The 9,486-nt window shown below is 50.0% G+C and overlaps 1 protein-coding gene across 1 annotated transcript; it reads left to right on the top strand.

Annotated features, from left to right (window-relative positions):
• The first annotated feature begins 1,926 nt into the window (after nucleotides 1–1,926).
• STAR (steroidogenic acute regulatory protein) lies at nucleotides 1,927–8,709 on the top strand. The gene is made up of 7 exons (XM_033848877.2): nucleotides 1,927–2,150; nucleotides 3,132–3,245; nucleotides 3,529–3,656; nucleotides 4,786–4,944; nucleotides 5,061–5,245; nucleotides 6,127–6,220; nucleotides 6,732–8,709. Exons 1-7 carry the CDS (start codon nucleotides 1,934–1,936, stop codon nucleotides 6,843–6,845), a joined length of 1,011 nt encoding a protein of 336 aa, XP_033704768.1. The 5' UTR covers nucleotides 1,927–1,933; the 3' UTR covers nucleotides 6,846–8,709.
• The last annotated feature ends 777 nt before the right edge of the window (nucleotides 8,710–9,486 follow it).

The raw sequence follows: 9,486 nt of genomic DNA, 5'->3' as shown, positions 1-9,486 counted from the left end.
TAGCTTAAGGTTTCCTTATACCTAGAAAACAAAGATTAAAAGCCAGTAATACTTCTGACAAAAAGTCATAAAAATTATAACCATATTCATCAGTTATCAGTCATATATAACTAATTTTTTTTAATAAATTTATTTATTTATTTACTTTTGGCTGCATTGGGTCTTCGTTGCTGTGCACCGGCTTTCTCTCGTTGCGGCGAGCGGGGGCTACTCTCCGTTGTGGTGCGCAGGCTTCTCATTGCGGTGGCTTCTCTTGTTGCGGAGCACGGGCTCTAGGCATGCGGGCTTCAGTAGTTGTGACACGCAGCCTCAGTAGTTGTGGCAGACGGGCTTAGTTGCTCTGCGGCATGTGGGATCTTCCCGGACCAGGGCTCAAACCCGTGTCCCCTGAATTGGCAGGCGGATTCTTAACCACTGCGCCACCAGGGAAGTCCTGTAACTAATCCTTGATCTTGATCCTTTAACAGCTTTATTAAGCCATCCGGGTTTCCACTAGAATTCTTTAATTTCTTACCCAGTTCAGTGGTTAGTTCCCAATTAAGTAAGTACTTGTAAGATAAGTCCCGTATGTATTTTACATCAATCTGGCTGGGGTGTTAGTTAGAGCTTGGCTTTCTGACACCCCTTAGTTGGCCTAATTGAGGAAAGACATTTGGCCAGCCTCACACCTAGTCACTCAGTCCAGACCATTCAGTGTCTTTCTGGAGGCAGAACTGGGCGGGGGGTGGGGGGCACTCCCCCAGTATCTTTCAACTGGGCGTCAGGTACCTGTTATACACCACCAAATAAAACTCAGGATTATCAACCAATTATTGGGAGATCTGAGAACCAGGAGAAACTCACCCAAATTCTTCTGGACTCGCTGAGGAGGTGGATGGGAATAAAAGGCCCTTGCTGCTACCAAGGTTCTGAATTCTCATAGTGTTCAGACAGAGGAGAGAAGTTAGCTCTGTGCTCCTTCATGGTCAGCAAAACTGTCGACTGAAGAAAAACGTACAACAAGAGAGCTGTGAGTTTCAGTTCTATTGGGGGACTTACTGAGGACTATAGCCTGGGAAACCCTCGCAGATAGCTCTGAGGAACTGCTCTAAAGAGGGAGAGGTACAGGGGACGCTGGCTTACGTGTGATTTAGGGGAAGGGTACCTGCACTCAAGCACACATTTTGGTAGAAGGTTGCTCCTGTTCACAAGCAACGGGTTTCTCCGTTCATGACTTTAGTGCTTTTCTAAGCATGAGAAGATGTAAGAATCCAGATTCGTAAGAACTTTCTAAAGCATTGTAAGATTGGTAACTGTCTAAGGGCCCACTTTGCCTGTTTCCCCAGAGCACAGTGTGCCTCATCCTGATCACCTTCCTGAAGTCCTTTCAGGGTGTCCTGTAGGTCAGCGACTGCAGGGGCAATGACTCGATTCTTGCAGAACCGGGTGGGGGGAGGGAGCGCCGTTCCTCCCCGAGGCTTCGGGCCCCTCATGCTGGGGCTGGGTGGCCTCTGCCAGCTCTGCCTGCCTGTACCCTATCAGAAGCCCTGGGTGCTATCCCAGGGCAGAGCTTCTCAAAGCCTAGTGTACAGTTCACAGAATACCTTCATGGCCATCACCTGGGAAAATTTTTTTTAAATACAGGTTTCAGAGCCTCAATTCTAGACTTGTTAAATCTGGAATTTCTGAGCATGAGGGCTACAAAGCTGCATTTTAAACAGCTTGCTGCTTGAGAACCACTGTCACATGTGCATACTTTTTTCTAAATTGCCTTGACCTCTGCTGCTCCTTTTTTTCTCTCCCCTCCATCCAGCCTGGTCAGGCACCAGCCTCCCAAGCCCTTCCCCCACCCCCGCCCGCACTCCCCGCAAATGGCCAAAGGCTCCTTGTGAGGCAATCCTTCTATCCTTGGTGCCTTCCTTTACACGATGAGTGATGACTTTTTTATCTCCTGATGATGAAACACAGCCTTCAGCTGGAGGCATTTAAGGTGCAGGACGCACGGTCCAGCCGCGGCTGCAGGACCCAGAGGCCAACCCTGACGGCCCAGGAGAGGAGCCAAGAGCACCACCACCAGCCTCCACGCCTGCCCCACCGCCAAGGAACCATGCTCCTCGCCACGTTTAAGCTGTGCGCCGGGAGCTCCTACCGACACGTGCGCAACATGAAGGGTGAGCTCCTGGGGCCCCCCTGTCCGGCCGACCAGGAGCCCGCAGGCAATGTCTAGTGGGGAAGGTGTGGGCCTGGGGGGACAGGCCACTCAGGTCCCAGGGGTGCCGCTCACTGGGGGAGCCTGTGCAAGCCTTTCCCCTCCCGTACCTCAGTGTCCCCCGCGCTGAAGAACGCAGCTGGATACGAAGGTTCCTGGGTGCCTTGCAGACTCTGTCATCCCCGGCCTCCCCTCCAGGACTCCGAGCTGTCTTGGCTTCTTCCTGACTCTGCCTGTCTCTAGGATAGGTACCAAGGGTGCCAGGGAAGTCCAAGCCGTGGTGGCAGAGGCAGGAGTCAGCCTGGACTCCAGGAAGCTGTGTTGGCAAGCCTGAGGCAGGGCAGGCGGGAGACGGGGCGAAGGACAAGAAAGGGGAGTAAGACAGCCGAGGAGCACATAGAGAGGGAAGGTGGGTGAGGTGGGGAGTCTCGCTGTCATCAGTCAGGAGGCAGAAACCAGGGTCACTGGAGTCAGTCCGCCGCTGTCACTGAAGGGACCACAGACAAACCTAAGCAAGTCCTTTCTAATTACATTGGGTTCAGGTGGCCACTGTTTAGATAGAAGCCGCACTTGGAAGACCTGTACCCGGCGTGGGGCTGTTCTCTCTAGATCAGAGGGAACCCCCGGGCACACGGAGCAGTTACTCACGCAGAGGCCACACAGACCTCGGGGACGGGTGTCTGTAATTCCCCTTCTGTAGCAGGATAGGTTGTTCAAAGCTTCTCTCCCTTTCAAGAAGGAAACTTCAGCAAGCTTGAGTGTGGCCCTGCCTCCAGGCCCGGCCAGCCCAGAAGGCAGGCAGGTTTCTGGCCCTGGAGGTATTCCTCATCAAGTCACTTTCTGCCCCAGAACAGCTTCCTCCTCTGTGATGAGACGAAGGGGTGGAACATTCTCTGAGGGGCTTTTCTGCTCCTAAGCGACAGTTTCCCTCCCTTCCCTGCAGGGCTGAGGCACCAGGCTGTGCTGGCCATCGGCCAGGAGCTGAACCGCAGGGCCCCGGGGGGCCCGACCGCAGCTGCCTGGATTAACCAGGTCCGGCATCGCGGCTCTCTGCTCGGTAAGTGCTGAGGCTTCTGGGGCTTTTACCAGCGGCAGGGGGCTACGGGGGGGCGGGCAAACGATGTGCATGTAGCTCTGGTCCCTTCCCCCGCATCCCCCAGGCGTCCTCACTCACTTTGATGGGAATGGCATTGTTCATGGCTAGACCACCCTCCCTGTCCCGTGTCTAACTTAACCTGCAGGCTGGACCATATGGCTTTGGTCTGGGCTCTTCAGAGATGAAAGGGGTGAAAGCTCGTGGGAGGCTAGGAAGCTCAGTCTCTCCGTGGCTTTGTGTCCAGGTTCTCAGCTGGAAGACACTCTCTACAGCAACCAAGAACTGGCCTATATCCAGCAGGGAGAGGAGGCCATGCAGAGGGCCCTGGGCATCCTCAGTGACCAGGAGGGCTGGAAGAAGGAGAGCCAGCAGGTAAGGGCGGGTGCGGAGGAACCCACAGCTCCTCGTTCTTCACGGGCCATGCTCGAGGCCAGCTGGGGTCTCTGCTCCTCTCAGAAGTCCGGCCTTGTGTAACAGTCACTGGGTAGCAAGCATTTTTGAGAATTCTCCTTTCCCAAGAATATATCCCCAGATACCCCTCTCCCCCAACAAAGATGTCCTGGAGACTGCGTTTGAGAAACGTTTTTCCTGTATCCCTAGCTCCCCTCCAAATGCACTGTACACCCATTCAGACCATGCAAAACAGGGACTCCAGGGGCAGCACAGGCCTCATCCCCCTGGGTCAGAAGTTCCAATGCTGAAGCACAGTGTCTGTGCTGTTAGCCCGCCTTATGGCTGACCTCGCAGGGGTGACCTGGGCTCACCCGCAACAGGGCTGGAGTGGGATACAGGTGGCCCAAGGCCCTCTGGGGCGCTCTGCTCCTGAGCACTGCCTCTTCACTGGGAGCTGGGAACAAGGCGTGTGTTAAAGGCCAACGGCTCTACCGAGACTTTGGCCGCTTTATCTTCACCAAAAGCTCACATGCTGCCCATTGGCCAAAGTTCAGGTGAGATCTTTCCTTCTCCAAGTTCTCAGAGTTAACAGACTACAAGTTTGCGAGTTGGGAAATCTGGGATCTAGGCCCAGCAATGCTCTTAGCTAAGGGTCCTGTGGCATCTCACTGACCTTCTCTGGCCCTACATCCCTCTGGTGTAAAATGAGGGATTGGATTTTTAAAATAAACCTATGTGTGAAATTAGCTGGTTGTAAACCACCTTCCCTGCTCCCAGATGCGTCTCTTTCAGGATCTTTGAGCTTCTGAAGTCAAGTAAGGGCCTTCTCAGGTGGCCCTTACCCACACCCATCAACATTGACACCCAGGAAAAAAGGGCCCAGGGAACAGGCAGGTCACCTCCCAGTCCTCAGCAGATGTACGAGGCAGGCAGCAGGAAGGAGGACCTCCTCTACCTTAATCAGAGATGGTTCCAGGCTTACTCAGGCTTAGCCTAGAGTTCCCCTGGCTGTTCCCCTCCTGCCTTGCCTGGCACTGTCTACGTGTCCTAGGCCGGGAATATTTTTTTCTAACCTTTCCCTTGGGGCTCCTCTCTTCCCTGCCGATAGGCGAATGGGGACGAAGTGTTGAGTAAAGTGATCCCAGACGTGGGCAAGGTGTTCCGGCTGGAGGTGGTAGTGGACCAGCCCGTGGAGAGGCTTTACGAAGAGCTCGTGGAGCACATGGAGGCCATGGGCGAGTGGAACCCGAATGTCAAGGAGATCAAGGTGGGGAGGCCCAGGCAGAAGGATGGCTACAGCAGTCGGGAGGGGGCTGTGAGCTGCGGTGTGCCTCGGCCCCCCACCTGGCTGAGTAGTGACTCTGGTTCTCTGTGGCCTGGCAGGTCCTGCAGAAGATTGGAAAAGACACAGTCATCACTCACGAGTTGGCCGCAGAGGCGGCAGGAAACCTTGTGGGGCCCCGAGACTTCGTGAGTGTGCGCTGTACCAAGCGCCGGGGCTCCGTGTGTGTGCTGGCTGGCATGGCCACACACTACGGGGAGATGCCCGAGCAGAAGGGCGTCATCAGGTAACACTGGCAGCAGCCTCAAAAGCTCCCTTTTTAAACACAGGCTGGGGACATGCACCTGCCAAGTGTGTGATACATCCCCAGCTCTAAGAAACCACAATCCTTGGTTCCTACCCTCAGCTACCTTTCACAGAGGAAGTCTCATTTTCCATCGCAGTGCGGGGAAGACAAGACTGGCCACACTTACATAACCAGTTTGTCCTGACTCTCCCGGCAAGTTTAAGAACCTTAGTAATTTTCTAAAACAAGAAGTAGGGCTGATGGGACAAAGTGAGAGAGAGGCATGGACATACATACACTACCAAATGTAAAATATAAAGCTAGTGGGAAGCAGCCGCATAGCAGAGGGAGATCAGCTCGGTGCTTTGTGACCACCTAGAGGGGTGGGATAGGGAGGGTGGGAGGGAGACGCAAGAGGAAGGGGATATGGGGACATAAGTATACATATAGCTGATTCACTCTGTGATACAGCAGAAACTAACACAACAATGGAAGGCAATTATACCCCAATAAAGATTTAAAAAAAAAAAAAAAAAAGTAGGGCTGAGGTTTAGCTGGTATGCTCAGGTCCCACTGTAATGTTGATTAAAACAGAACCCATACCACTTGGAACAGTTGCTACCTGAGTTTCCCAGGGGCCCCAGCACCACCCTGGACCCTTCCTTGACCTCCCCATCATCCAGCGACTAAAAGGCACCGCAGGAGGCCTCCAGGCTTCAGCTCCAGCTCCAGTCAGCATTTGTTCTGATGAGCTGGTAACCGTGCCAACCGTTAAATGTCACCCTTGGCAAAGGGCACTTCTCTGATGAGATCTGGGAAGACTAGTCAGCGTTTGAGAACTCGGCCTTGTCCCCCTGACCTGACGTGTCTTCACCCGGCAGAGCTGAGCACGGCCCCACCTGCATGGTGCTCCATCCCCTGGCTGGAAGCCCCTCAAAGACCAAACTCACCTGGCTGCTCAACATTGACCTCAAGGTAAGGGGCGGGGTGGGGGGTGCTCGGGACAGGCGGTGGTGAGCAAAGTAGGCTCTTACTGCTCCCACATCATCCCGCACACAACTGGAAAGAGCCTCCATTGTGAGGGAACTGGGCCGTTGCAGAGGGGACACTGGAGTGATGGCCTAACTGCTATTCCATCATCTCAGAAGCCTGCACTGGCTCCCTCTTACTTCTCATATCAAATTTCAATTCTGTAGTTATTTTTAGAAACAAGGAAACTTAGGCCCAAGAAGGTATGGTAGCTGGCTCAGGGTCACACCACTGGGAAGACAGGGCTGAAATCTGCCTGGACAGCAAATCCAGTGCTTCTGACACGGTCATGACAGCAGGGCAGTAATGCAGTCCTCCAGCCCCTGACCCTGATCAACTGAACGGGGGCACGGACCAACAGAGCTAGAAGGCCAAGCCTAGGCAACCCACCAGGTGCGTGATCGGGCACGGCAGTGTCACCCACAAGATGGCCAAATTCTTCTAACTTCAACTCTAGGGATGGCTGCCAAAGACTATCATCAACCAGGTCCTCTCGCAGACCCAGGTGGACTTTGCCAACCACCTGCGCAAGCGCCTGGAGTCCCGCCCCGCTCTGGAAGCCAGGTGTTGAAGACCAGCCTGCTGCTGCCAACGGCTCCCAGCTGAGCGCGCTTGCAGGCTCACGAGGAGGTCTCTGCTGGAAGCCTACAAGTCTGTTAAAGATCTTCATCCAGGGACAGTGGGATGGGATGGTGGTGCGTGTCCAGTATGATACTAGAACTCAGATGGGTAACATTTGAGTACCAAGAAAGTGGGGACAAGGCTCTTTTAACTTCATTCACTGATTAGCTGTAAAATGAAGCACAGGGGTCCCAAAATATTTGTAAAAATTTTTTTTCTGGGTCCTTACTTGTCTACCTAGAAACATCTTTAAAATGCTACCAGTTAACGAATGCAGGGTGCAGAGGGTGCAAAATACCAGGATTAGGACCGCACGTTTGATGAGCTCAAGAGCTCCATTCCCTGTGGGCAACGTGTGCAGACAGAGCAGGTCTTACACAAAGCCTCCTGAAACCCTCTGCTCCTCCACCAAGATGGCAGAGAACTGCGCCAAAGAACAAGCAACTCCCACAGCACATACCGTCCAGAAGTCTAGTTCAAGTTACCTTAATGAAAAAATACAAAACTAATTATCAGGCTGATTCCCCTACTTCTTCCATGAGCAGTAGTCAGAATAAAGAATCGTAACTAACACAAAAACTTTAGTCTGTACCTGTTTTAAAATTCTACTCTTAAAATCCATGCTAGTAAATTGCAACTTCATACTAAAGGAGTCATGGATGAAGACTTTAATTAGTTAAACTAAGTCCCCTACCTCACTCAAAGGAAAAACTCCAGGGGACTTAGGTCATTAATTATGTAGGATCTGTTACCGGAATCTTTCATAAAAATTTAATTTACACGATAAGCACAGGACTAAATCAGTTCTTAAAAGAACTCTATAGCTGGTAGCTGATTAACGGGCATTGAAGATTATGACTGAAGACTTTTATTTACCTAATTAAAAGGATAGAACCAAAGGCAAGTGACAGAATGGTATTACTAAGATAAAATCAAACAAAAGCAAATTTTATTACTTTCCCATTAGTGATTGTTTAGACCTAAAAAGGGAGCTGAATCTTTAGTTTGGAGTCTATTACATTTCCTCTTGGCTTGACTCGGGGCTGCCAATTTCTCTGCTTTAACAGGTCAATGTTTTACTATTTTGGAGGAGATGGCTGGAAGAAGGGGTGATAGGGTGACAGCAAAATCCCTTTCCAAGATTCAGAGAATTGGTGCTTAAAAAATGTAAGTTGAGATGGGGTTATTTGGCTAAAACGTATAAGTAGGATGAAAACCTAACCATTATCACTTGAAGCTTTTCCATTCCAGTGCTAACAGCATTGATGGTTTACACCATTTGGAATTAGAGTTCTAGCTTATTTATTAAACAAATGAGCAGTAGCAGGAATGCTGTTATAATTTATTGAGGTATCGAGAAGTTACAACTGACAGAGATATTTATTAATATTTATTCTGATTGTTTCTTAGTAGTCTATTTTAGGCATAGATGAAATTATGTTTATCCAGCCAGGAGCTTCAGAGTGAGATGGGATAATTGTAAAAGTGTTTCTAGAACAGAATTATCATCCACTCCCAGCTAAGAGAAAGGGTTACTTGTTGAAAGATGTGTAGAGCAACATATGCTCCGGTTTCAAGAGAACAGGCTGACAGTAAAGAAATGGGCTTTCAACACACACCATGGTTTTGAGTTTGATTATAATCTGCCTTTTTCAAACTATGCAACTGTGTCTTTGAGGTACCTGGGGAGGTATTTTCTCACTTGTTTAATTTTACACTGGAATAAAATGAATTGTCAGTGATGATCTGCTTACAGAAACCATTTCATATAGGACTATAAGAAGAGTGGGTATTCTTTGAGCCCTTCAAATGAATCTAATCAACACACACACACAGAATATGCAGTATAAACAGGCAAAAATCATTATTTCTGTAACCTCCAATGTATGAAAGCAAAATGCACAAAACCCTAATTTGATCATTTAAATGGAGAGTGGGTGCACAACTTACATGTGTGGTAATTCATGCTACAAAGAATTCATCTCCAGCTTCCTCTAGATAACACCATCCTCGTTTACTTAGAGTTCTTCAAACCCTGATGATCCAGAAGCTTTATAACCAAGTCTGCTCCATAAGACCACGAATGAATAGACCTCAGCCTGATTCTGCTGGGTTTCCTGTTAAGAGAGGTGGAATGACCGAAACAAAGACCCTGGGTCTGGGTGATTCATTAGGAGACAAATACATTAGTCAAAGCTTCTGTGTTAAGATACCAACAGTCACTTGAAATTTGGGAAATTAAACAGGCATAATATATAGGGATCCTTGGCAACATATTACCAGACTCTTGGTGAACCACTCTATTAACCTAGGTAGGAAGTTACACACAGGGAAGTCTGGAGCAATCCTGGGAGGACTGCACTGCCACTGATTAAAAGGAGGACAGGGAAGCACTTAGGGACCCCCGGGGAAGGCTCATTCTTACATTCCAGTTTTTAGTCTTCTGAAAACTGTCCTTTAATCATCAGGTATTACAAAGGAAGATAAGCAAGGCAGGAACATAACCTGCACAGATCAACACACAAGTTCAAAGGGAAGAGCTGGAGGGAGACCATTTACCCTTTTAAGTTCCTGTTCACCTTTTTTTAAAA

The sequence above is a fragment of the Tursiops truncatus genome, chromosome 21 (genome assembly GCF_011762595.2).
Source record: "Tursiops truncatus isolate mTurTru1 chromosome 21, mTurTru1.mat.Y, whole genome shotgun sequence".
Lineage (NCBI taxonomy): Eukaryota > Metazoa > Chordata > Mammalia > Artiodactyla > Delphinidae > Tursiops > Tursiops truncatus.
Note: the sequence above shows the minus strand (reverse complement) of the source record. Positions and strands in the feature narration are given on the sequence as shown.